Source organism: Colletotrichum orchidophilum (assembly GCF_001831195.1).
Source record: "Colletotrichum orchidophilum strain IMI 309357 chromosome Unknown Scaffold_8.1, whole genome shotgun sequence".
In the NCBI taxonomy this organism is placed as follows: domain Eukaryota; kingdom Fungi; phylum Ascomycota; class Sordariomycetes; order Glomerellales; family Glomerellaceae; genus Colletotrichum; species Colletotrichum orchidophilum.
The window spans coordinates 133,559-159,611 of record NW_019172964.1 but is presented as its reverse complement, the minus strand read 5'-3'; the positions used below and the strand labels follow the sequence as shown (position 1 = coordinate 159,611).

Here is a 26,053-nt window from a genome sequence, read left to right as displayed (position 1 = left end):
GAAATATTAACTCCGAATGAGGCATCCCCGACAGCGGGGCCAAACGGGGCCAGCTAAACCAGAAGAATCGCTCTCAGAAGGATTCTCATTCGTCACCCCTGAAGAGCCTGTGGTAATGGCGTGCTCTGCGCCCGCTTGAGCCGTGGTCTGCCACCATCGGTAAACCAAATGGTATTAGTGGTAATTACTCGTCTTCCTGGTCGTTCATTGCCGGCCGGTTCAAGGACTCTCTCTCAGTTAGTGGACGAGGATTGGATCTGCGCGAAGAGCGACCTGGGCAGAACAGAAATAAGGTAGGACAGCCTCGTTGCGACGCTGGGGAGGGGAGAGAAGAGATTTTTATTTTTATTTTTTTGACACTTGACGTTTTCTCTTTGCAAAATTGGATATCACGCAACAAACGAGCCAACCTAAGCCAGCCCGTAGTCATGAAGCCACACAGCCGCTGAAGAATCCCGTCCCTCTCGGCCTGCAGGCGATGATCCATTGAGCAATTTTAGCAAGGTGACAAGCGGAGAGATTCCCGACTCAGTTCGCTCTCGTCAATCCCTCCCTCCCAGCCGAATAATCGGTCGGTCTTGTATGCGACGTGTCGAGCGAGCGCTCCCCCCGACAGCTCCCGACACGAAACGGGCGTTACGTCGGCTTCTCGCCGTCTGGTCTGGTCCCATCCCATTCCACCGTCGCAATGTCGCCCGAACACATCAGATCCAACATCCACCGCTTCCGCGTCCGACAGACATCCCCATCCTCGCCAGCCCTGCGTCGCTCGGCTTCTCCTCCCGCAGTACGCCCTCCACCGCCCCAAATATCTTCGTCCTCAGCCCACCCGGGAGCTCCGGATGTCTTCCCCGATGTCTCATCGTCTGCAGCAGCCATCGCGGCCTCAGTCTCGGCCTCGGCCCCAGCGCCGCCGTCAGGGCCAATCTCACCGGCGCTGACGGGTCAAAGTCCGACCGCAGTCACTACTGCCGCCAACCTCTCCGCTTCCGCAGTAGCAGCGGCGCCGTCGTCGTCGTCCATCATCTCGGCGGCCTCTCCAAAGGTCGCCCGCGACATCCCCGCCTGCGATCGCTGCCGCAGCTTCAAGAAGAAGTGCAGCCGCACCTTTCCCATCTGCACCTTGTGCGCCAACGCGGGACACAAGTGCTCCTTTTCCACGCCCGCCGCCTCCACCGCCGCCCAGACGCACCACCTGCGCGCCCGCATCGAATGGCTGACGCGCTTCATCAACGAAAACCTCCCCATCGCCGGCGGCGTCCCCGGTGTCGAGACCCTGGATACGGGTACGGATATCGCTTCCGTATTGGGATCTTCGCCGGCTGCTACTACGGTTACGGCCGTGGGCCAGCCGTTGGAGATTCACCCGGTCACGCCGGTGGCGAACGGAACCACGCCCGGGTCTATTATCAGTGCCGAGAGCAATCGGGGGGATCCGCGGGACACGTTTGCCGTGCACCAGCAACCGCTCGGGACCTCGGGGTCTATTCTTTTTGATCAGAGGAGTCTCGCGGTGAATTTAGACACGGAATCATCATCGTCGAGGGGCAATGATCACATGCGAGCTCTGCTCCAGCCGGCACCGGAGCCCGGAAGGATCCTCGGCATCGAGAGTCTCCGCGACGGAGAGGGCTTCACGTCCTCAAGCCTGCCCCGCGATGCCATCGCTCGAAGGTTCGTCGACGCCTACTTCCGCAACGTCAACCGGGCCTATCCATTCGTCAACAGGACCAAAGTCCTGCGGAACCTCGAGTCTCTGGGCGATTCGTCCAAGCGGCGCAGGGATGCCGATTCCACGCTGCTCTACCTCATCATGGCGATTGGGTGCACCACCCTGCAACGGGCCGGCCAGATACCCAACGACACGGCGTCCAAGTTCGACGTGGCGTACGCCGACATCATCCAGGAGTGTCTGGCCAGGGAGGACCTCGAATCGATCCAGATACTCGTCCTGGTGGCTCTCTACTCACTCTTCGACCCAAAGGGAATCTCGACGTGGTCTATAGCAGGCATCGTCTCCCGCCAGGCCATGCTCCTCGGGCTGAGCAGGAGATCGTCCGAGGACAAGAACCTCTCGGCCATGGACATTGAATTACGCCACCGTCTGTTCTGGAGCATCTACGTCCTAGACCGTATGATGGCCATCTCCCTAGGTCTCCCCGTGGCCCTTATCGACGAGAACGTCGATGTCCCCCTGCCAGGCCTCACGATCGAAGAGTTCGCGTCCCCGGACCGCCAGCACTTCGCTTCCATCCTCCAGACGAACCGCCACGTCATCCAGCTCAGGCAGCTCGAGGATCGCATCCTCAAACAGATCCACACCCGGAAACAGTCCGAGGTTGCCGCGCTCTCGCAGGCCGACAGGCGCGCCATTGTGCAAAACATACGCTCCGAGATTGAAAACTGGTACAGCAACGGCTGCCTCGTCTCCCCGCTGGAGCCGGACAACGTCCCCATCCACAACTCGGTCACCTGGCTCAGCGCGCGGTACTACCACCTCTTGCTCCTCCTGCACTACCCCTGCCACTTCAACTCCTGCGGCTCCATCGTCTCGGCCGTCGAACTACTGCGCTTCGCACAGAAACATCTCCAGTCGACCTCCGTCCTCCTCCAGCAGCGCCAGCTCCCGCTCAACCGCGTGACATTGTGCCGCCTGTTGCCCGTCGGCCTGGTCCTGATCCACAGCTTCATCGCCTGCGCCGCGGAATGCACATCCTTCTCGGCCCGCGACGAGGTCGCCGTCATCGTGAGCATCCTCGAGGCCTTCCCGGGGGGCTGGGACCACGCGCGGCAGGCTGCCCAGGTCTTTCGGCAGTTCATGGGCCTCATCTCCGGCGTGCCCAATAACGGGTACACGACGCTGCACTTCCCTGGTAGCAACAACGCCAACGTATACGGGCACGGCGGCGGCGGCGGTGGCGGCGGCGGCGGGCCATTTTCTTCCAGGGAGTCGTACCAGGCCATGGTCCGGCCCCTCATCACGAGGCTCGTTGCGCTGATGCAGGAGGTCCTCGGTCGGTCGACGTGCTACGCCTTTCACGAGTTTCCCGACGATTGCGGCGGGCAGCCTTCGGCGCCCGCGGGGTTCAGGGGCCAGACTGCGTTTTCGCCGACGGGGCCTACGCGGCATTCGACGGCGGTGGGGAATGACGAGTCGGCCATGGACTACGGCTGGGGATCGTTGGAACTGGGGTTTCTTTGATGTGAAATCGGTTCTGTCTCTCGCGTAGCCGGCTAGACGGCTGCTCATTTGTTTCCGTGTTTAGATACCTTCATGCGTTGTAGCGGCAAATAGAGTTTTGAATTTACTGGCATCTCTAATTCTTCAGTCATTTTCTGCTTTCCTGTCACGATTATGTTTCAAGATGTGGTGAGGTATTAGCATCATGGTTGGCCCAATGTGGAAGATGGAGGCCTTGGCTTTCAACCTGGATGTTACTAGGGTCTGTTTGGGTCATTCCTCGTGATAAGAACCGGCCCATGTTCCGTGGCCTGGTTAATAACTTGCCCACTACCGAGGCAAGGGACCATGCTCAAGCAGAAAACAGACAAGAAACACAGTCCACGGCGCCATTGAACGAGCTTGGGTGAGGACGGTGAGAGAGCAGGGGAAGCTTAAAACGTATTTGGCAAAGGGGAAGTAACTCTCATATCGTACTCGCGTCAATTGGTCTCTACCAAAAGGAAGCCGCCCCCTTGGTGTGGAGATTGGGTTCCTCCTTGCTGCCGACCATCATGATCTCGAGGGCATTGCCATTGCCGTACTGCTCCTCCGTCAGGAACGAGAACATTGCATTGGCGAGGTCGTCCGCTGGCAGGCGGTCGCGGCATAATTTTTGGTCAAAGAGGGGCGTCTGCAATCAGGTCAGCGTCTAGTCTTGCTGACATTTTCAAACAATCCAGTTTCCCGAAGTACCATCAAGTAGGTCCAGGTCTCGAGGCAGTGATTGAAGGTATCCGAATGGGCTGACAAGATCTACGTACCCTCGTAGATCCAGGAGAGATGACAGAGTTGCTAATACCAATCAACTTCTTCAATCATTCCGGCGACTTGATCACACTCAGTATAGCCGCCCTGCTCATAAATAAAATGGCGTCTGGATGGAGTGAATATCCCCGGACGGCCCAAGGATAGATGACTGCCATTCAGAATCGATTGCCATTATCAAACGTACACAAAGGTATTCCTATTCTAATAATGTATCATGATTCTTCACTAGTACAAAGAAGCACCTCGACCGATGAGTAAGGCCTGCCTATCGGCGGGGCACTCCTCATACGCTGCTACGAAGATGCTGTATGTTCGTGTTGATGAACCGGGAATTGCTGACTGCGATCATCAAAGACGTCGCGACGCTCTTGATCTGGAAAACTTCTACGCCAGCAGCCTGTGCTTCATTAAATCCAGCATATGCATCACCCTTATGCGCATCACGAACCAAAAAGCCTCTCTCTGGATCCCGTGAGGGTAGATACGACTCTCCTTCCTGATGAACGGTTCCGGCCTGATCGTCACCCTGAACCAGTGCCACCAATACCACCAAGGCCACCAGCACGCAGGAGCCGTACAATCGCTCAGGCGATACCAATATCGTGACGTTCGGACAGGGTAAGGGGTAACAAGGGCCGATGTACGAAACGGAACTGGGAATTGCGATGTTTGGAGGAGCCAGAGACAACGAAAGCCATAAAAGTAACCATGACGATGACGCGGAGAGAACATGGCAAATTATCAAAGCCACAAGAGATGTACAGCATAGCGTTACTGAAGAGAATGAAACGATACCGGGAAAGAGGTGATGGGCGCAGAAATAATGCCCACGTCCACATAGTATATGAAGAGGTACTTGTAAACCTATCGTCTAGAACAGAAGATGTTCCCAAAACTCTCGGCCGAGGTCCTTCGACTCGTACTGTCATCGCGTATTGGTTAAGGAACATCATAAGGTAGGACTATATGAACCGCGCTCCGCAGCCAGGATGGCAGTGACTCTAGATGCTCAAGTGCTTCCGAATCTCTCTTAGAACCACATTTGGCTTTTCAGCATGTACAGCATGGTTGGCACCCTCAACTAACAGGAGTTTGGCATCAGGGATTCTTTCAACAATCAACTTGGAGTTTTCTGCAAATTTTCAAGTCAGCTTCAGCCGAGATGCTCACAACGCTGGGAGTAAGTTTCTCACCCGGAGGACAGATCCAATCCTTGTCACCGACCACTACCAAAGTCTTGGCTGTTATTTGAGATAGTTGTTCGGTATAGTCAAAGTATTTCTCTTTCTCAGAGTAGAGATCATCTGAGTGAATTGTCAACTGGGTGTGCGTTGATTGGAACGCAGATCCGCGTTGTGCGATAACTTACTGTGGGACTCGGCAACGTACACTCCGTCCAGATTGCTCTTCAATCCTGCATCAGGGTCAAACGTCTCTTTATATAACGGCATCATGGCGAAGTAAATCAACTGAAATTCGCGATCGCTCTCATATGCACCAAACACCTTGTTCTTCAACATGTCGACAGAGAAGCTAGGGACTTTGTGTATCCTCGCCTCTAAGGTCTTGATCGCACCGGCCTCGTCTGGTGGTAGGATTAGGTTGTCAACATTCAGCCCTCACAAGGTGGCGCAGATTCCATAACTCACGATGATGAGACGGCGCAGTCCCTCTGAGAATCAAATGTGATACGTTTGGGGCATATTTGATGGCGTAGTGCTGGGCCAGAAACCCGCCAAAGCTGCCGCCGCAGATGATGACCTGGTCATCTCCAGCGAAATGCTGCCTCACACCTTCGATATCATCAACAATCTGCTCAAAGGTGTAAGGCTTCGTCAAAGAGCTCTGGCCATGCCCGCGATAATCGAAAGAAAGAACTCGAATTTTGTCGCTTAGTTGGCTGTAGATTTTGAAGTCGGACTTATGATCACCTAGACAGGGCGAGCTTCTGGTCAGCAGGCCTGTCTCATAACACGTGAGATTTCAACGAGTGTACCCATTCCACGACCGCCGTGTAGCGTGATCATGAGCGGCGCGTTCTCTGGTCCGGCTATGCGGTATGCCAGACGGGCGCCGTTGATGTTTACAAAGTCAACCATCTTGTCTTGGGTCCTGAGTAAGCGGTCTGAAAATGGACACCCTTGCGGTTCTCAGCAAGGATTCACGAAAAGCCGCGATTTCTCATACATAAGATAGCGGCCTTGACTATGGGCTTGGCAGCTGCTATCACGTCAGAGTGCCCCAGTGTTGAGAACCTCTCTTTTGACGCCGTTCTGCTGTCCGAAGGGCGTATCGCATAAGAAGCCGAAGGAGCGGGGAGGGGGAAAGACAAGGCGCGGAGGGGATAGTGCGCGTACGGGGGCCGGAACTAGCCCGACATAAACTTCCAAAAAGGGTAAGGAGTCTAAAGACACCAGGCCCCTCCCCGATACTACATCGGAAGGAAAAAATATTTCATTCTTGATGGCGCGCTTTGTTCGCCGCCAATGGTGAGTCGGTGAAGGGAATTTCAATCAGGTCAGCCTTGAGGAAGGACTGCCGATGTCGTGCTCGACCCAATAAAAATCGTTATCAAGTCGCTTTTTCGGACCATCAACCGCTTCTATCTTAGTGCCTCTACCTTAGGGAGAGATATGCTATGATAAAGAATCTGCTGCCCAGGTTCAGTCTTCACTCTGTACGGGAAAGCTTCATCAGCTGGGTTCACCGATCACCTTCGTCGACCGTGAATCGTCTTGGAGTCATCCTGCATTCGTCACGGAACGAGAGACAGTTAGAGCGGCAATTGGACAACGATGGCGCTGCGACTCGATACTAACGCGGCCAATGCCGTCAAGGCCGTCGACCCGACCAACCGGAGCCAAGATAAGGACGGCATTTCGACGACCTCCGTTGTTGCCGAGGCCGATCCCAAGCCGGAGCCCCCACAGCAACCTGAAGTTGCCGGATGGTTCCACTGGCACGAACCCGGCACATCGCCGGAAGAGAAGAGGTTGATCTTTAAACTGGATTGGTTTCTACTCTCATTCAGTTGCCTCATGTTCTTCATTAAACAGGTAATTCAGCAGATGCTCCCCTCTTAGAGCATCATCTTGGGCTTGTTTGCTGACTTCAGCACCCTCTAGCTCGACCAAAACAACATTTCCAATGCCTATGTATCGGGCATGTCGGAAGAGCTCGGCTTCGGCCCCGGTAACGAGCTCTCCTGGATGAACACGTACTTCAACATTGGCACCATCATCGGCGGCTCTTTCGCCAATCTGATCATCACGATTGTCCGACCGCGCTTCTGGCTGACCGGGTGCCTCTGTGTTTGGTCGCTCTTTGTGCTGTTCCTGTTCAAGTGCCAGACCGCCACTCAGTTTTACGTCCTACGTTTCTTTATAGGGCTTTTCGAGTCTGCTGCCTGGCCTGGCGTCATGTATGTGCTCGGCTCGTGGTACCGCAGGAGCGAGCTGTCTCGTCGTTCCGGCCTCTTCGTCATGAGCGGTGTCTTGGGTCAGATGTTCTCCGGCTATCTCCAGTCTGCGCTGTATTCCGGCATGGGCGGAAAGGGTGGCCTGTCGGCATGGCGATGGCTCTTCATCTTTGACTTCATTCTTGCCATCCCCGTGGTGATCTACGGCGTGGTAAGTTATTCTTGGACACTGATATCTACCACTATATTCCCCTAACGCTGCCACCAGATTTGTTTCCCCGACACCCCTCACACGACAAAGGCCTTCTACTTCAGCGACTGGGAAAAGCAGCGCGCCCGCGAACGCATCGAAGAAGAGGGTCGCAAACCCGTCGGCAAGATGAACTGGTCCGTCATCAGCCGCGTCTTTGGCTCGTGGCAGGTCTACGCATTTACGGCAGCCTACTCCTTCTGGACCCTGACCTGCGGCTCCTACATCATCCAATACTTCACTCTGTACCTCAAATCGACAAAGTTGTACACCGTCCCGGAGATCAACAACATCCCCACCTGCGTCGGCGCCATCAACTTCGTCTTCATGGTCTCCACAGGCTTCGTCTCCGACAAGATTGGCGGCCGCGGACCCGTCTGTTTCGCCGTCGGGTGCCTGCTCACGTTCGTCTACGCCGTCCTCGCGGTGTGGAGCGTGCCGCATATGCTGCGTATGGCCGTGTTCATCCTTGCGGGTTGTTACGGTTGCTACACGCCTTTGCTGGCTGGCTGGGCGAACGAGGCCTGCGGCGGCGATCAGCAGAAGCGTGCTTTTGTGCTCGGCTTCATGGTTTCGGTCGGACAGGCTGTGGTGATTCCCTTTCAACAGCTGCAGATGCCGAGCGGACAGGCCCCAGCTTTTGCAAAGACCCATGGGTGGGAGAGCGCGCTTGCATTCGTGGTGGCGTTGACTGTCTGGACCGGCATCGGACTGCCGCTGCTTCAGAAGTGGAGGGAATCTCGAGTGAAGGTCAGTACTCACGAAAGTGATACTGATGAGTTTTAATTGAGACTTTGGGAGAAGACAGCGGGGTAAATGTGAGGTAAGGGATGGTGTGATGCATGGTCAGAAACAGTTGATCAGAGGATTTCTCACTGTCCTCCTTGGCAACAGAGTGTGGCATATCTAGGTAAGCAAGCCAACACATATTCATGTAGTGGTAGTCATCATCAGCCCTCCTTCGGGCAGAGTTTGAGTAAGAACCAGTGCCATTGACTAGTAGGTGTATTCCATACAAGAAGGTTAAAGCCATACTTTTGAAGAAAGGAAAGTTCCAGACATCCGATCGTGTGTCCATGCCACAAATCCAGGGCTCCCTTCGAGCATCTACATGAAGATGCTCCTTCTACCAAGATGCTAAGGCCTCATCGGCCTTACTGAGGCTGTACCTAGGAGGCAGTAGCGGTCTTGAGGAAAGCGCCTGCGGTGTTGACGTCGGACCCGTATCCAAGATGGCCAGCGGCGCTGGCGCTAGTGCAGCCTCCAGAGCTAGCACACCCACCAAAAGAGCATACAGTGTCTCCACCAGCGCAGAAGCTCTTGAACTTGCCGGTGGCCACGCCGGTGACGGCCTGGGCCTTGAATGGGTCACCGAAAGTGACGGCCGCGGCGATGGCCTTGCCCGAGAGCTTCTTGGCGGCGTTATGGACGACCATGCCGCCCTGGCTGTAGCCGGTGAGGACGATCTTGGTCTGGGGGCACTTGGTCAGCCACGAGTTGGCCTGGTTAGCCATGGCGATGCTGCCCGGACCGGAGCCGGTGCTCTCGGACATGATGCCGCCCATGTCGGCCGGGTAGGTCGTGCCCTCGAAAACGGAATCGGGGACGGAGGAGGCGACGGCCTTTTGGAGACCTGGGCCGACGACGCTGCCCAGGGTGCCCATCTCAGTGGTGCCGCGGGCGAAGAGGACGGTAAAGGCCTTGCAGCCCGAGGCCTGGCGGATCTCGACGGGGGAGGCGGCCGCGAGGGCGGCGAAGAGGACGGTGGTGATGGCGGCGGTCTTCATTTTGAGGGAGACTGATGTGGTTGCTTGTGGTGGCGTTGAAGTGAATATCTTGTCAAAAGAGCGAGGCTTGGGTATGGTGGTCGTTGAAAGAGTGTGCGCTGCACTTGGTTGGCAGATGTATGGCTGAAAAAAGCGAAAGTGTAAAGCCGTAAAGGGACTGGATGGTTCTTGTTGTTTCTAATGATCCTTCAACTTCTCGTCTCATACCCAGTGAAATCCCGAGCTCTTATACCTCGAAGCCCGTCAGCCCAACTCCCGAGGCTCAAGTTCTTTACGCGTTGATGGGAGGATCAGGGATAACCACATAGGAACCCGCGATGTCATCCAAAGGTTGAGGCTATGTAGCCTAGTTCATCCAAAAACGATGTTTCTTGCGATTCTTCCGTTTCATAATGATTGGTGGCTTCGTCTGTAGACACCATTGTCTCAACCTGTCGTTCGCAATCAAAAAATCGGGAAGCATCTGTGCGGATTGACACGGCACTCCCGTCGAAGGTTCAATACGGCATGACACTGCGTCTGTCTGCGGCAACCCGCCTGGGGCGGAAGACCGTGCATAGTCTTCTGTTCGTGTTGGAATGCAGGTCTGTCCTGACATGCCTAGCTACCTCGGAGCGCTTGGACTCGGCTATCATGGCTGTCAAACGCAGTTGATTGGTTCTTGGTTGGTCTACTAGGTCGCACCATTTCACGGGGCTGAGGAGGCAAGGTATTTTTCAATATGCGAATCGTTTCTTCTCCAGCATCCATGAGCTCATAAACGGATGATGTGGGAACAGCTACCACGCCGTTGTCTTGGCTATGAAGACAGGACAGGGAGGCTGCCCTTCTTCAACACCTTCCTACTCCGCAGTGCAGTCCGTTGCTCCAAGCTAGCCGACTATTGTCCAAAAGACTGGAGATTCTTGAAGGGGACATGGAAGGAGTGGTTGGATTGCTCTGGTCCCTGGACCGAAGGCCTGAACCCTTTAGTGCGCCGCTTGGTCGGTAAGGAGGATGCCGGGAATGACCCTCACTCAAGGAAGATCACAGATCAAGTGGGCGCCAATCGCATCTCATCATCTTCAACATCAGGCTCCAAAGGTTCCGAAACAAGAATGTTCACCTTCGAAATGTTCGATGAGTCGTTCTTCATTTGATGTTCACACTACAAAATTCAATCATGTGCATTTCATTTGGAGGGACCATGTGCAAGAAAGTGGATGGCAATTGTTGTTGCAATGAAATCAAGTGTGGAAACAACGTGAACCATAATTGGTAGTCCTATAATAATTATGTAGAAGGACTAAATCGTTCATATTAGCACTGGTCGGCATAATGAAGACGTCGATCCAAGGCACGGCAGATAAGCATAAAACGTCCCGTAACTTATTAATCCTCCTAATAGCAAGGATAAGTCAAGCTTTTCAAGGTCGTTTGCATCGATGGACACTAGAAGAAACGCGGCGTTGGCCTGTAATTATTCTAAGCTGTTTGTTAGAGCCTGGTTCTATGATGATGAGCTCTCAGATGGTCAAGAGGGTCTGTTATGGGGCAATCAACTGGAAGTGGCTTGATTTTGCTTGCCACTTTCTCTGCGGCCCCTCAGCCACTCCTTGCCCGCACCGCCTTACACGAAAGTAAAGTTTGGTCATCACCTTCGCAGGTTCAAGAGAATTACTCAAACTTTCTAAGCGATTCTCGCAACACGCACGCGTCATAATTGCACCCAATCCTCCAAAAAGATTTGAAAATCCTTCACGAGCAAGGCAAGGCAAGGCAAAAATTGGTCCTCGCCCTACCTGACTCAGATTAATATCTCTCAGCCTGATTCTTAACCTATCCAGTCCAGTCCAGGTAAGGCTTACGAGTGTGTCAAATATTGGTACGACCTTCTCATTCATCTGTAAATAGCCTTTCGATTTATCAAGGCGACGAATGCCGTCCTCCCGCCACTAACCTCGGCTCGTTGCAGTCGCACGACACGTATCAGTGGATCAATGCAGACACGAGGATCGATCCAGACATTCTTCATGAAAGGGAGAAGCAGCCTGCAAGCTGCCTGCACCATGTTGACGTGTGCCCAATCCGCAGGCTCAAGTTCAAAGAACCTAGCAAATAGGCAATTTGCACAGGGGCTCAGCCCCTCGGATAAGAGGGAAGGAATCTGCCCAAAGCCATTGCAGTCCGTGAAGGATCAAGCTGCGGCAGAATGTCTCGGTCACAAGCTCCCATGAACCACAAAACTCGACCGGCGTTCTTCACCTAGGGCCTAGGCACCGCCAAGCTCTACATGAAGTGTAGTCTGGGCAGCAAACTAACCAGTATATTGCTTTTCTCTACACCCTGAAGTGAGAATGCCAACATGCCGAGAGCCGGAGAAAATGAAAAGGGGGTTCGTTCGTGGCTGCAAAGCCGTTTGGGTCATCCTGGAAAAAGCAATTATAAGACATCCTGTCGGAAGAGGCCTGGGTATGGATTCCCACACCGTCCGAGCCCGACCCCAGAGCGTTCGCCCCTGACGCTCTCCCACCAACTTTTTACAGACTTGACGCTCGAGATTGGTTCTCACTCAAGGATCAGAGAGACCCACACCCGTTCGCGCTGGAAAGATGTCCGCCAGTACTTGCCCCTCGTTGAAATTGCTCTCCTAGAATCCGTCGTTCACGACACCCTTGGTCATGGTGGGCTTCGTTAGTAAGCCGATCTGGAGCGCGCCGCCGCGGCACCGCCCGCGTTGTTTTTTGGGAGGACCACGGTGACGGACTTTAGTGGATCGTTCCCTTCCGAGAAGAAGGCTCTAATTGTGCTGATGAATTATTAGATATCGGGCTCCTCCAAGACCTGCGTCCTTGAGGCGCAATGGAGTTGTGACTTAGTTTTGGGGACATCAATGGTGACGGCCCAGTTTTGTCAGATGTTGAACTTGAGCGCAGTCATAAAGATGACAGTGTTGTTCCTGTCCAGCAACTTCCAGTCGGTCGACGAGGGTTTGTCCGAGGTACTATTCTGGTCAAGGGGCGTGCCATTCCGCAGAACGGATTGCGCAACGCTGGAATCGTTCGTCTCGTGAAAGACATGAGGGACTCATGCGTCAGATTGAGCTTCCGCGTCGAGTCCAGCATGGAGTTCCAATGCGTCGTCATGACATCTTCATTCGAGTCATCGGAACCGATTCCGAGCAGTAACCCGGCGCGGCGGAAGCCCAGCTGCGGGCTGTAGCCTCTGGGGCTGAAGATGGACTGGCCATTGGTGGTGACTTTGAGGGGCTTGATATTTCCGGTTGCGTTGGAGGCATCGAATCACGACGGCGTCGGCACGGTGGGAAACAAGAGCATATCGGACCACGGTGCGAGACCCTTTGCGAATCCCGGGTTGAATGAGCCTATATCCGTGTCGAAGACTTGAGAGAAAATTTGGGGGATTCGCCTGTCTAGAAACACCGGGCACTTGACGGGCGAATCGGTAGACCGGCGGGGCGCATCCAGCGAAAGCGCTTGGAGCAGAGCGGACGGCCGCGTGGGGCAAAATCATTCTTGACAAGTAGTTTGATCAAAGAGTCACAAAAAGTTTGAATTGTTAAGAATAGAATGGCGGCCTGAACTTAAGAGAATCTGGCCTAGCTTCTGATCATCTTCAGTGCTCATGTGAAGTTATACGGACCATTAGTCGGCTTATTCCACTTATCTGACACTGAACTTTATTGTAGTTCGGAGTATATAAAGGGGGAAAAGCTTATTCACTGTCATCCGAAGATCCTTCTCAGGATGCGTCCGTATTCGTAGATCTGCGCTGGAGCCGCACCCGTCGAACTTTGCTTGTTTCCACGTGCTTGGTACAGGTTGTCAGCGGGGCACAGGACCCTCCTACAGCATTGCGGACTACTCCAGATTAAGACTCGAAAGGAAAAATGACAGTATTTCTTGGCGTGATGGCTCGAGTCATGGGTTCAGGGGTCATGGGCAGCAAGAGCAGAAAGCTGGGCATCCTCATGTGACTGCGTCACCGATGGCCATTGAGGCAACGATCCGAGCTTTTGATTTGCACAATGGATTCGCATATCGAATCATGTAGGTAATTATGTGAGAGAGCGAGTAAATCGTTTGTTACAGAGATTGAGTGTCTGGTTGTCTGTCGGAACCTCTGGAACTGTAGATGTACAGTGTGAGGTAGATTCGAGGTAAGGCATATTCACTGCGCTTCGTCGTTCGAGTGGCCCCACTTCAGTAAAGAAGTGGCTTTGAAGAATGATATCTTAGTTTTGTGACTACTTTGTTCAAGTTACTCTCAAGTCAATGGCGGGTAAGTTGGGTTCTCATGCTGGACAATGTTCGACCTTGAGATTGAACTCCTGGCCTGCGATATCTAGAAGCGGTACAATGCAGCTCCTCTAATCAAAGAGTGACCCAGACATTGAGCAGAGCACTATGTTGTAAAAAATCATCATGCATCTCAGACTAAACTTGGATTGCCATCATGTGAGTCCAACTTGACAGAGGTTTCGAGACTCAATCTCATATTAGGGTGTACGAGTTAACAGCTTTCAACGGAAATTAAAGAAGGTCGGGATTTGCGGCAAATTTAGGCTTGTTCCAGCCGAATTAGAATCAGATGGAATTCTCAGCTAATGCATCACCAGAACGTAAGTAGGCACTTGAATTGAGTCGAGTGACAGAACTGGCGTAGTCCGAGTGATTTCAAGGAGTATTTGTATTCTGTGTCATCTCTACTAAGAGGCGATGGGTCTTTGACCTCCATACATACCTGCGCACCTCCAAGTCGGCATTCATCTTATGTGCGCACTCGAATTTATGATTAAAGACGTATCGAGCTGCAATAAATGGTCATACGTATACCAGCCTTGTAGGATTATCCAAAAGGTAAGTCAGCTTATGCCGTAAGAAGGTCATCATTACCTGCTGTAGTCTGTGGAAGGTCTCATGAACTAGGAGGGTGCCGAATGACGTGTCAGCAAGTCAAGGTAGTTTTTACTTGTATCAACTTCGAAAAAGGGTAGTCTAGAATGACAATTTCTCCCCCGCACTCGAATTTACTTGAAACACTAAACCCCCTGTGTTTTGTTAGTGGTATCTCCTTTGGGGAAGTTGATCAAACACCTCTTCCGGCAGTATATTGATCCAAGCATCTGAGCTGCGCTCGCAATGGAAGTAGTTCCACAATGCCAATCGTGTGCAACTGCGAATAAAGCTATTAGCCACTCACCTTTGACCTATTAATCAGTACACCGGGTACAATTCCCTACCTTCCTGGTTGGGCAAGTTATGCGAACCAAGAATTCGTTGGCTGTTGGTTCTCCCGCCAGCCAAATATTCTGACATCCCCTTCCGCCAACGGCCACAAGCATTCCCCCGCACCGTCAACGGCTAGAGTAAGTCATCTACACAAATGCTAATCGGCGGCTTAGAATTTGAACTTTCATATCACTCACCACCACAGACCCGAATTCGTATTCGAACCGCGTCGCCTCAAGAGCTCTTGGATCATGCTCTTCACCGATCCAGTCGTAGTGTTCTGGGCGTGTCTGACCACTTGCGTACTTGGATTCTTGCGAGTAAGTTGGATCATCCAGATTCACGTCGGAGATGGTTTCTGAAGAAGATACAGCTCTATTCTTCGTGGCTGAAGAACCCTCTCAAACACATCCCAGGGCCATGGTACACCCGCGTCACGCACTACGTGCTCAAATGGCAAAGCACGATCGGCCGACGAATGTATTACATTCACTCGCTCCACGAAAGATACGGTACCGTCGTGCGAATCTCGCCCCATCAAGTGGCAGTCTCTGATCCCGAGGGCTTCGTCGCAATCCACCGCATCGGGTCCGGCTTCCTAAAGTCACCATGGTATGAGGATTTGGTTAGTGATTCAGGCGTCGGGATTGGTGTCTTTGCAACGATAGACCCAACGAGACACGCAGCACGACGGAAAATTTTCTCCCGCGCCTTCTCGACTACGAGCCTTCGCCAGAACTGCGAGGTTGTAGTGAGAGAGAAGGTGGCAAAGGCCGTTCACCGGATCAAGGGCGAGGCCCTCCACGGATCCTCCGATATACTTCATTGGTGGATGCTCATGACTTCGGATGTGATTGGCCAGCTATGCTTTGGGGAATCTTTCGAGCTTCTAGAATCCGGCAAGGTAATTCTACTACTGGCGTAGCTACAATAGTGCTCCATCATCCAATGACACTTGATCGCCAGCTAACGGCAAAATCAACAGAAGAATGAATACATCGACACGTTTCAAATGGCCGGTCTAGGCAGTTTTCTGAAGTACGAGCTTCCATGGATTTACGCAATCTCCCAATATATCCCGCTCAAGTCACTTCAACGACTCTTGAACGCTGGAAAGTCGATCCGTGCATATGGCGGTCGAGCTGTTGAGAACCTGAAGAAACATCGCGACAACAAGGCAAATCTCTTTGCCAATGCCCTAGCGGAGTGCGATGCCGGAGAGAAAGCTAATCTCACAGAGGAAGACATCGAAATCGAGGCGTCCAGTTTGATCTTTGCCGGTTCAGACACAACGTCGTCTACTCTCACGTACCTTATTTGGGCCGTTCTAAAAAAGCCTGATCTCCAAGCTCGCTTGGAAGCGGAAGTCGCTGTAGTTGATGAGGTTAATCTTTTCAATGATGCGTTTCTGGAGAAGCTCCCTCTCCTTAACGCTGTTGTGGACGAGACTCTCCGTCTCTACGGCAGCATTCCAAGCAACTTGCCACGAGTCGTCCCATCCCGAGGCGCCACGTTCGGAGACTACCATGTTCCGGGAGGCTTTGAAGTAGAAACTCAAGCTTACACTCTTCATCGGAATGCGGACGTGTTCCCAAATCCATCGGAGTAAGTCTGCAGTCCTCTTGAATTAATAAGCCAGCTCTCTAAGTAGATTTCAGGTTTGACGAGTCGCGGTGGCTTGACCCGGCTGCACTCACGCCACAGCAGAAGAGCACTTTCTGCCCATTTGGCGCCGGCTCGCGGGTCTGTATCGGCCTGCACCTCGCCCGGATGGAGATCCGGATGGGGGCTGCAGTCTTGTTCAGTCAGTGCCCTAGCTTAAAGGTATCAAGCAGCACGACCGACTCAATGATGGAGATGGAAAACTTTTTTGTCGTAGCGCCCATTGGGCACCGTTGCGAGGTCACTTTGCAATAGCCTTCTATCCTCGAATCAAGCACCTTCCTTGGACATTGGCGAAGGCAGTACATGGCTGCTGAGCGTTCCGCTGGCCTGTAAAGGTTTTTTAGACCAATATACGATCCTTTCCCTAACCATGGTTCATCAGTACATGTAGATAGCAACACCACTTGAACAACTGGACAGAGCCAATCGGCGCATCGGGAAAATTGAAGATGTAATTCTTTGCTGCGTAACTCCGGCGGCCGCCCCATTGCATATCCCACAAAAACCCCTGTCACCGATCATCGAGAAATACCGCAAAAGAACAAGGGCCGTCAACAAGTGTGGGCGTCTCTCACTTGACGCGTCGCTCGCCGGGGCTAAAGCAAAGCGTCCAAAGTGGCCGCTTTTCCGCTTCCCTGGCTTGAAAATGGCCCTTGCTACCCCGCATACAGTTGTAAATCCCGCTTTGAGTTCCATTCGTAGACCGACACGTCGCATGGAATACAGTTGCCTGGCACCTGGAGGGATTGAAGAACGTCTGGAAGGGAATGGAGGTTTGACGTGAAATAGCTATTTATATCGACTCTGCAAGCTTCACCAACCAAGCCTTGTGTGTACCATTTGCTCTCAACTGCATCGCACTCTTGTTTACCAACATGGCTGAATTTCTCATCAAAGACGAGGACCTGGCCGGCCTCAAGGGCAAGGTGGCGATTGTAACAGGTGGATCATCGGGCATCGGCCTCGCCACAGTCAACACGCTGCTTTCCCAGGGCGCCTCCGTCGTCAATGCAGACGTTCAACCGCCGGCGCAGCAGCCTGAGAGCGCCTACACGTTTGTGAAGACCGATGTGACCATCTGGGCTGACCAAATCGCCCTCTTCAAGAAAGCCAAGGAAGTGTACGGACGCATTGATCATGTCTTTGCCAACGCTGGTGTTGGCCCTCGCGCCAACTACCTCTCAACGGAAGTGGACGAGAACGGCGATCTGAAGGAGCCCACGCACCAGCTGCTGGATGTCAGCCTCACCGGTGTGATGCACACGGCGACGATTGCGATATACTACATGCGCCAACAGGCCGAGGGCGGCAGCATCGTCATCAACGGCTCTACGACGGGTCTCCAACGGCTTCGTGCCGTGGACTATGGTGAGTTCTAGGCCTCTCCTTACCCAACAGACCGTCTCAACTAACAACGGAAACGTAGCTACGGCCAAACACGCCGTGCTGGGATTCGGACGTGGTCTCATACCGCTCATCCAATCCGCCAACTTGCCCATCCGAGTCAACACCTTGGCGCCGACGTGGGCGGATAGCAGCGTGCTTCCGGACCTAAAAGGTCTCATGGCCAAGATCGGCGTCGAGATTCAGACCGCTGAGGCCGTTGCCCGCGGCGCGGCGTATCTGATGGCCGATGCCTCCCGCAACGGAAACGTGATCCATGTGCAACTTGGGAAGTACAAGGAGATTGACGAGGCTGTGCTCCTCCCCGCTTTTGAGTCTATCAAGGGCCCTGATTACCCTGGCGAAGACGAGGTTCTACGTCGTCTGCAGGAGGTTATGATGGCTGGTTGAGAATCATGTCGCATGCTCGAAGGAGGGCAGGGGTCGAAGCCACGCAGTTTTCGTGAATGCAGTATAATCAGTTCAAAATCAACCGACACAACAGCATGGCGGTCAGAAAATGATCAAATGCGTTGAAGAAGAATGCGGTTTTCCTAGAGAACTAATTAGTTTGAGGCTATATCTCTATTGTCTCGAAGAACAGTTGCATGACATTTGGAGTTGCGAGTCATCTCCTGTCATAGCAGATCTCTTCAATTACGACTGGTGTGGCATAAATTTTTCCTTCTCCAACGCTGCCTATATCATTGAAAAGCCCCCAGAAGCTGAGACAGTCTGCCCAGTAAACCAATTTGCCTGCGGCTCAGCAAATGCATGCATCGCAACCGGAGACGCAATATCCTCAGGCCACCGGCGCATCCTGGCAGTTTCATCATGGGTTGCTTTAAGCTAATTCTGGATTGACGTTTGCGCCTCTCTTGGCTAGCTCAAGAGCAATAGCGGCACTAATTCCTCTGGAACCGCCAGTCACGACGGCGACTTTACCATGCGGAGATTGACCTTATGTAGAAGCCACTTTTGCCAAACTTGACTAGAGGACAACGTATCGGAGTAGATAACTTTGGCTGTAATAACTGGAAGAGAGACGGCCTAATGACAGAGCGGGGTTCTGCGAATCAAAGACTTTCTTCAACTTTGGATTCTTCACAACCATAGCAGTTAGGCATCGACTAAACTCTTGAGGAGAATAACATGTCTTGTTCTTCATTATTCGACCGAGATGTCGAGATCGAAGCTCTGACATTGGCATGAATTCGGCTTGCTTGTTAATAAAAAACACGAGCCCTGCGTTCCAATCGCCCAAGGTTCCAAGACCTTTATGCTGAATGCGCGACCAGTTTGAGATGAGGCGAATCATGACGAGAAACATTGCATAGTCACAAACAGACAATGACAGTCGAAGGTAGAAATGAATCAACGCAAATTTTTTTTTTTTTTTTTGAGTGCATCATATTTGTGACGAGATGCGACGTAAACCCAAACCAAGTTTACCTCCCTCGACTGCAAGCTTGGTGCAACGGTTGCCCCAACGAACATCCATCCCCCCTACTCCCCCATCGCTTCAAAATAACAAAGGAAAAAGTGAAGTCGTTCCCGTTCAGATGATTAGACGCAAGCAATCGTCTGCGTACATTGTTGTAAAAACACTTCGCCTTTGCAGGCTGCCTCGTTTTTCTTGGTGGCAGTGTCGTCGAACGTATCCTTCTTGCCCTTTGGGCAGACGTTGTGGTTGCCAGAGCAGAAGAGGTTGGCGGTTTTCGTGCCTTTCGCGCCTTTCTTGCCTTTCGCGTCTGTTGTGCCGTTCATGCAGACCGACGAGTAACCATCAGTCACGTAGGTGGTGGTCTTGCTCTTGGCGGTGGGGTTATTCTTGGCGGTAGGGGAGGCGCCGGCGCCGGCGATCATGATGGTGGCGAGGATGGCAAAGGTGGGGAATTGCATTTTGGCTGTTGTGCGGTGGTAGTTGAAATTGCAAGAGAGGTACAGTGGTTTTTGTAAGTCGAAAGGGAGACCGTAGAAAGAGACAGTTGTTGAATGCGAGTAGTGATGTTGAGATGAGGAGATGCTTTAATGCCATCAAAGGTTCGATTCGATTGTTTATATATCGGTCCTGCTTGCCAATGTACGGAGAGCCCCTCTCGCCCAAGATACCGAAAGACTGTCATAATCTCGTTGACTCGAACCGATATCGCGAGGCCGTCGTGACTCCGGAGCGAACGGCTCTCAACTCCAGGCTCCATTGGGATAGGACGTCGGGTCCGTCGTGGACCGCGGCAACGTGGTGCCGCTCAATCGAGAACTCTAAAAAGAAAAGACTCAAGTGATACAAACCCTGAGACGAACACTATTTTGGTAAGGCTTCGCCATTATGCGTTGCGTTTATAGTAAGTATGACGTTTCAACTTGTACGCGTGGTGTCTCGGAGCCCGGCAGCTCTGTACAGCACCGTAGGAAACAGTTGCCGGACTAAGCAGTTGCAAGGACAATGACAACTTAATTAAATTGCAAAGTGGAGCAGCTGTTGTGCGGTTGCGCCCTTTGGGTTTGGGGCTGCGGCCAAGGCTTTCCCCAAATCGTTCCTGGAATTGGGTCCTCGGAATCATCTACCGTTTCCAGGCTGTTGGTTTTATCGACCACTCAACGCGCGGATTGAGTAGGATTATCAAGTCTTACTAAGTCTTTGCTAAGTATCAAGGTTTGCGTATTACCAAGGTGATGTCTAGCAATCCCAAACGTTGGTAGCTTCGAGTCTAGCCCATCGTGTTATTAGCCTACAAGTTAATTACAACGAACCCAATTGAATCGCACATGCGTAAGCGAATCTGCCTCGACACCCCGTGTCAACTGCCGTTGGAACTTGAGTTTTATTGTCAAATGATTGCTAAAATGTGAGTTGATTGCTGTTTTGATCCTGCTTGTGAGAGATGCACTTATGGCCGATGTATTTCTAAGGCGACGTTACGGACATACTTTCTTTTGAAATTAGTCAATGCACTTCAAGCTGTTGATTGCCATCCCGATGCAACTTCATCTAGCCAGGTGAATGTATTGCGGGGGCACAGCAGAGTTCAAAGCTGCAATCGTTGAACAACCCCTCAGAGACACAACCAAAGGGGTTGATCATAGTTGACATAGGATTGAGAGCCCGATAGAGTTTTGTGCCGTAAGGTACCAAGATTTTGGGTGATCGACCTTTGACCCACAGGATCCTCCGTCCGAACTCAAAGAGTCTACCTCGACGCGTGGCCTCCAAAACTCAGATCAAGCCTTCGCCTCGCCGCAAACACGGCCGCCATGCTCCGGGTGTCAGGCGGCGCCACACCCTCGCGCTGGCCTCGAACGCCGGACACCGCAGTGCTTATGTCACTCGCGGGAGGGGGAGTGGAGGGCCGACTTAGACACGGTCATGCTCGACGAGCGATAAGCCACGGCCGGCGCCCTAAAGCTATTGTCGGAGACAGCCCGACGCCGGGTCCGCAATCGCGGACAGAGCCCGGTAGCACGCAATCGCGCCGTTCGATACGCCCGACCGACAGTCGCTTATTTGTTGTGCGGTCTTGGTGGAAGGGGGGGGGATCAGTCACTCGGCATCAATTACCGCAAGGAAGCGCAGGACGTGTTAGACGTCCGTAGAAACGTCTTGTATACGCGCTTGATATCTTCATTCCAGAGCACCAAGAATTCATATTCACATTTTCAAAAGGACTGCAATCTTAGTCACCTTTATTTCAACACTCATGAGCCCTCACTAAAACACGGCCTTGGACTCGTCCTGATTCATGCGCCGCAACACCAAACTCAACTGAGCATCAACATCACGAGAATTGCCCGCCTCTCACATCATGGCAGCCGATATCAGAGTCTCAATCGACCGCGGCGGCACATTCTGCGACGTCATTGCCGAAATCGACGGCCGCGAGCCCCTCATCTTCAAACTCCTCTCCGAAGACCCGGCAAACTACCCCGACGCCCCGACCGAGGCCATCAGGCGCGTCCTCGAGGCCGTCGAGGGGAAGCCGATCCCCCTCGGCGTGAAACTCGATGGCTCACGCATCGGTTCGTCTCATTATCACCACCTCTTACGCCTTCCTTTCGGGACTTCCCTTACCCTATCTGACCTCTCCTTTGCTAACTCCCAGTCCCGCAGCATCGTGCCGCATCGGCACCACAGTCGCAACAAACGCGCTCCTGGAACACAAGGGCGAGCGCTTCGCCTTCCTCACCACAAAGGGCTTCAAGGACGTCTGCGTGATCGGCGACCAGTCCCGCCCAAAGCTCTTTGACCTCAACATCCGCAAGGCCGCGGCCCTGCACTCCACCGTCGTAGAGGTCGACGAGCGCATCGTGCCCGCGGACTACGACCTCAACCCGACGCCCCTGGACAAGGAGGCCGCTCTCCTAGCCGCCTCAGCTTCCTCACCAAACTCTTCACCACCATCGTCATCGTCGTCGCCGCCGCCGTCGTCGTCTACCCCCCGTGAAGGAGACCTCGTCCGCACAGCAAACGGCGACCTCGTCCGCATCCTCCGCCACCCCGACACAGACCTTATCCGCGCCCAACTCCGCGCCCTCAAGGATGATGGCTACACCTCCCTCGCAATCTGCTTCATGCACGCCTACCTCCACCCAGCCCATGAAGACCTCGTCGCGCGCCTCGCCCGCTCCCCCGAATTCGCCTTCCCCTACGTCACGACCTCTGCCAGCGTCTCCCCGACCATTAAGTTCCTCAACCGCAGCACATCCACCTGTTCCGAGGCCTACCTCTACCCCGTCATCCAGCGCTATGTCGCCTCCTTTCACGCCGGCTTCCTCCCTGGCAGCCCGCCCCGCCGTGTGGACTTTATGTGCTCCGACGGCGGCCTCAAAGCGGCCTCCCGCTTCCGCGGCAACGAGGCCCTCCTAAGCGGTCCCGCCGGCGGCGTCGTCGGCATCGCGAGGTCTTGCTACGACCCGGACCCGGACCCGGAGGACGGTACCGGCACCGGCACGGGAACCGGAACCGGAACCCCCGTCATCGGCCTCGACATGGGCGGCACCAGCACAGACGTCTCGCGCTACGACGGCACATACGACTACCTCACCGAAACCTCCATCGCAGGCCGCACAATCACCGTCCCCATGCTCAACATCGCCACCGTAGCAGCCGGCGGCGGCTCCATCCTCTCCGCCCGCAACGGCCTCCTCGCCGTCGGCCCCGAGAGCGCAGGTGCCCACCCGGGACCAGCATGCTACCGCAAAAACGGGCCCCTGACCGTCACGGACGCCAACCTCTTCCTCGGCCGTCTCGTCCCTTCCTCCTTCCCCTCCATCTTTGGCCCCTCCGCCTCCGAGCCCCTCGACACCGCCGTCGTGGCCGCACAGTTTGCGCGCATCACGGCTGCCGTCAATGCCCAGACGAAGCACGCCGTCGTCCTGACGCCCCACGACGTCGCCCTGGGCTTCCTCGACGTCGCCAACGAGACAATGGCCCGTCCCATTCGCAACGCCACCGAGGCCCGCGGCTTCGCGCCGGAACACCACAACCTCGTCTCCTTTGGCGGCGCGGGTGGGCAGCACGCCTGCGATATTGCCGACAAGCTCGGCATCCGCCGCGTCTTGATCCACAACTTCTCTTCCTTGCTCTCGGCGTACGGCATCGCGCAGGCCGAGCTGCAGAGCGAGGCCCTCGAGCCGTACGGGCAGAAATTCAACAATGACGGCACTGCCGCGGCGACGGCGGCATCCCATGTCGCGGACCGCCTCGCCGCGCTGAGGATAAAAGTAGCGACGGACCTCCTCTCCCAAGGCGCAGACGAGGCTTCCCTCGTCTTTGACGAGAGTCTTGTGCTGCGGTACTTTGGCACCGATACGAACCTCACCATCTCCCGCCCCGCGGACGGCGATTACGCAGCGGCATTCAAGGCGACGCACCTCCGCGAGTTCGCATTCTCGATGGACAGGGATATAGTCATTGAGTCGATCAAGGTCCGCGGCACGGGCGCCGCGGCGGGCGGTAGCGCGTTTGGGAGGCGGGAGACGTCTGCGCTCAAGGAGCTGGCCGCGAGGAGGAGCGGTAGCAGCGGCTTGACACCGGCCCCGGAGCCGGCAGTTTCGCAGAATGTGTATATCGACGGCGGGTGGCACGCAACGGGCGTGTATCGTCTGGACGAGGTTGCCAAGGGGGTTGTGGTAGAGGGCCCTGCTTTGCTCATCGATCAGACGCAGACCATCTTTGTGTCGCCGACGTTTAGGGCGTACATTCTCTCTTCCCACGTCCTCCTCGAGAAGCAAGTTCCGACTACGACCTCATCATCATCATCATCATCACCACACACTCCTCCCATCCTCAAGACGACAACAACAACGACAACGAAAACACCAAACCAACCAGACCTCGCCCCGTCCTCTCACGAAGCCGAAATAATAGACCCAATCCAACTCTCCGTCTTCGCCCACCGCTTCATGGCCATCGCAGAACAAATGGGCACCACCCTCCAGCGCACCGCAATCTCCACCTCTATAAAAGAACGCCTCGACTTCTCCTGTGCAATCTTTTCCCCGCAGGGCAAACTCGTCGCAAACGCCCCCCATATCCCCATCCACCTCGGCTCCATGCAGTTCGCCATCCAAGAGCAGCACCGCCACTGGGAGGGGAAGCTCCGACCGGGCGACGTCCTCCTCACAAATCACCCGCAATGGGGCGGGACGCATCTCCCGGATCTGACCGTCGTGACGCCTGTCTTTGTTGATTCCGGGCCCGGGGCCGGTAATACCGACGACAACAACAACAACAAAAACAATGACAGCGCAAGAAACCAAGAAATCGCCTTCTACGTCGCCTCCCGCGGCCACCACACAGACATTGGCGGCAAAGGCATCACCTCCATGATGCCCGAGTCCCGCGAACTCTGGGAAGAAGGCCTCAACGTACCCACCCTCAAAATTGTCTCCGCCGGCACCTTTCTCGAATCCGACGTCCGCGCCGCCTTTGAAAGAGCCGGCGCCCTGCCAGGATGCAGCACCTCCCGCCGCCTCGCCGACAACATCTCGGACCTCAAAGCCCAAACCTCCGCCAACCAGCGCGGCATCCTCCTCCTCCGCAAACTCTGCGCCGAGCACGACAACGACCCCGTCGCCGGCAGCGGCAGCGGCAGCGGCAGCGGACTCGCCATCGTCCACAAATACATGGCCGCCATCCAACGCAACGCCGAAGCCGCCGTCCGCACCTTCTTCCGCTCCGTCGCCCGCGCCCACCCATCCGGCCTCGCCGCCACCGACCACCTCGACGACGGCACCCCCCTCGCCGTCGCCATCGCCATCGACCCAGACACCGGCACCGCAACCTACGACTTCTCCGCCTCGGGCCCCCAAGTCTGGGGCAACTACAACTGCCCCGTCTCCATCACCCACTCGGCCATCATCTACACCATCCGCTGCCTCGTCGGCCTCGACATACCCCTCAACCAAGGCTGTCTCGCCCCCGTCGAGATCCGCCTCCCGCCCGTCGGCTCCGTTCTCAACCCCGGTGCCCGCGCCGCCATCTGCGGAAGTACCCTCGCCAGCCAGCGCGTCATTGATGTCATTTTACGCGCGTTTGGGCGGTACGGTGCAAGCCAGGGGTGCGCCAACAGTTTCGGGTGGGGGATGGGCGGGCGGGATCCCGTCACGGGCGTGGTTGTCAAAGGGTGGAATTACGGAGAGAGTATCGGGGGCGGCGTCGGTGCGGGTGAGGGATATCACGGCGAGCACTCGACTCATGTAAGTCACACACACACACACACACACACACACACACACACACACACACATCATCAAACCCTTTTCCATTCCAACTTCCCCGGTCCTTTTCATACCGAGTATCGAAAAGACGTGCCGTCCATCAATGATCCATCACAATGAATGACCAAAACTAACTCAAACACAGGTTCACTCCACAAACACCCGCCAAACCGACGCAGAAGTAATCGAAAAACGCACAGCCGTCCTGGTCCGCGCCTACTCCATCCGCAAAAATAGCGGCGGCAAGGGCACCTGGCGCGGCGGCGATGGCATCACGCGCGAGATCCAGGCACGCATCCCGCTCAAGTTCTCTATCCTCTCGGACCGCAGGGTCTACCGCCCCTGGGGTATGGCCGGCGGCGGACCGGGGCAGAGGGGCGAGAACTACGCCTTCTTGCACAACGAGGAGGGTGGCATGGAGAAGATTAACCTTGGCGGGAAGGCAATTATTAATCTCAAGGAGGGCGAGTACGTGCAGATTAATACCCCCGGTGGTGGTGGGTATGGCGGCGAGGAGGTGGAGGATAGACATCGCGGCTATGTGTGAGACGAATAGACCGCAGTGATAGAAATAGTGAAGCGCGTGGCTTTCACTTCAGAGACTTCATG

At 54.5% G+C, this 26,053-nt stretch overlaps 9 protein-coding genes across 9 annotated transcripts; 5 read left to right on the top strand and 4 right to left on the bottom strand.

Moving 5' to 3' along the window:
- Positions 1–688: 688 nt before the first annotated feature.
- Positions 689–3,202, top strand: CORC01_01501 (fungal specific transcription factor domain-containing protein; the record flags this gene model as incomplete). Its single annotated transcript, XM_022613156.1, has 1 exon — positions 689–3,202. One exon carries the CDS (start codon positions 689–691, stop codon positions 3,200–3,202), a length of 2,514 nt encoding a protein of 837 aa, XP_022480255.1.
- A 1,790-nt stretch (positions 3,203–4,992) lies between these two features.
- CORC01_01500 (uncharacterized protein) lies at positions 4,993–5,803 on the bottom strand (the record flags this gene model as incomplete). Its single annotated transcript, XM_022613155.1, has 4 exons — positions 4,993–5,123; positions 5,185–5,295; positions 5,361–5,576; positions 5,641–5,803. Coding segments are annotated over 4 exons (621 nt in total), but the record flags the coding sequence as incomplete, so codon positions are not given.
- A 983-nt stretch (positions 5,804–6,786) lies between these two features.
- CORC01_01499 (major facilitator superfamily transporter) lies at positions 6,787–8,445 on the top strand (the record flags this gene model as incomplete). Its single annotated transcript, XM_022613154.1, has 3 exons — positions 6,787–7,047; positions 7,117–7,620; positions 7,678–8,445. The coding sequence occupies 3 exons, from the start codon at positions 6,787–6,789 to the stop codon at positions 8,443–8,445; spliced, it is 1,533 nt and encodes a 510-aa protein (XP_022480253.1).
- Positions 8,446–8,828: 383 nt separating this feature from the next.
- On the bottom strand, positions 8,829–9,446 carry CORC01_01498 (cutinase; the record flags this gene model as incomplete). The annotated part of the gene is made up of 1 exon (XM_022613153.1): positions 8,829–9,446. The coding sequence occupies one exon, from the start codon at positions 9,444–9,446 to the stop codon at positions 8,829–8,831; it is 618 nt and encodes a 205-aa protein (XP_022480252.1).
- Positions 9,447–12,338: 2,892 nt separating this feature from the next.
- CORC01_01497 (uncharacterized protein) lies at positions 12,339–12,959 on the bottom strand (the record flags this gene model as incomplete). Its single annotated transcript, XM_022613152.1, has 3 exons — positions 12,339–12,429; positions 12,504–12,684; positions 12,881–12,959. The coding sequence occupies 3 exons, from the start codon at positions 12,957–12,959 to the stop codon at positions 12,339–12,341; spliced, it is 351 nt and encodes a 116-aa protein (XP_022480251.1).
- A 1,969-nt stretch (positions 12,960–14,928) lies between these two features.
- Positions 14,929–16,594, top strand: CORC01_01496 (cytochrome P450; the record flags this gene model as incomplete). Its single annotated transcript, XM_022613151.1, has 4 exons — positions 14,929–14,997; positions 15,051–15,581; positions 15,663–16,282; positions 16,336–16,594. 4 exons carry the CDS (start codon positions 14,929–14,931, stop codon positions 16,592–16,594), a joined length of 1,479 nt encoding a protein of 492 aa, XP_022480250.1.
- Positions 16,595–17,217: 623 nt separating this feature from the next.
- Positions 17,218–18,136, top strand: CORC01_01495 (short-chain dehydrogenase; the record flags this gene model as incomplete). The annotated part of the gene is made up of 2 exons (XM_022613150.1): positions 17,218–17,710; positions 17,769–18,136. 2 exons carry the CDS (start codon positions 17,218–17,220, stop codon positions 18,134–18,136), a joined length of 861 nt encoding a protein of 286 aa, XP_022480249.1.
- Positions 18,137–19,291: 1,155 nt separating this feature from the next.
- On the bottom strand, positions 19,292–19,627 carry CORC01_01494 (uncharacterized protein; the record flags this gene model as incomplete). Its single annotated transcript, XM_022613149.1, has 1 exon — positions 19,292–19,627. One exon carries the CDS (start codon positions 19,625–19,627, stop codon positions 19,292–19,294), a length of 336 nt encoding a protein of 111 aa, XP_022480248.1.
- Positions 19,628–21,528: 1,901 nt separating this feature from the next.
- CORC01_01493 (uncharacterized protein) lies at positions 21,529–25,991 on the top strand (the record flags this gene model as incomplete). The annotated part of the gene is made up of 3 exons (XM_022613148.1): positions 21,529–21,742; positions 21,834–25,423; positions 25,590–25,991. The coding sequence occupies 3 exons, from the start codon at positions 21,529–21,531 to the stop codon at positions 25,989–25,991; spliced, it is 4,206 nt and encodes a 1,401-aa protein (XP_022480247.1).
- Between the last annotated feature and the right edge of the window lie 62 nt (positions 25,992–26,053).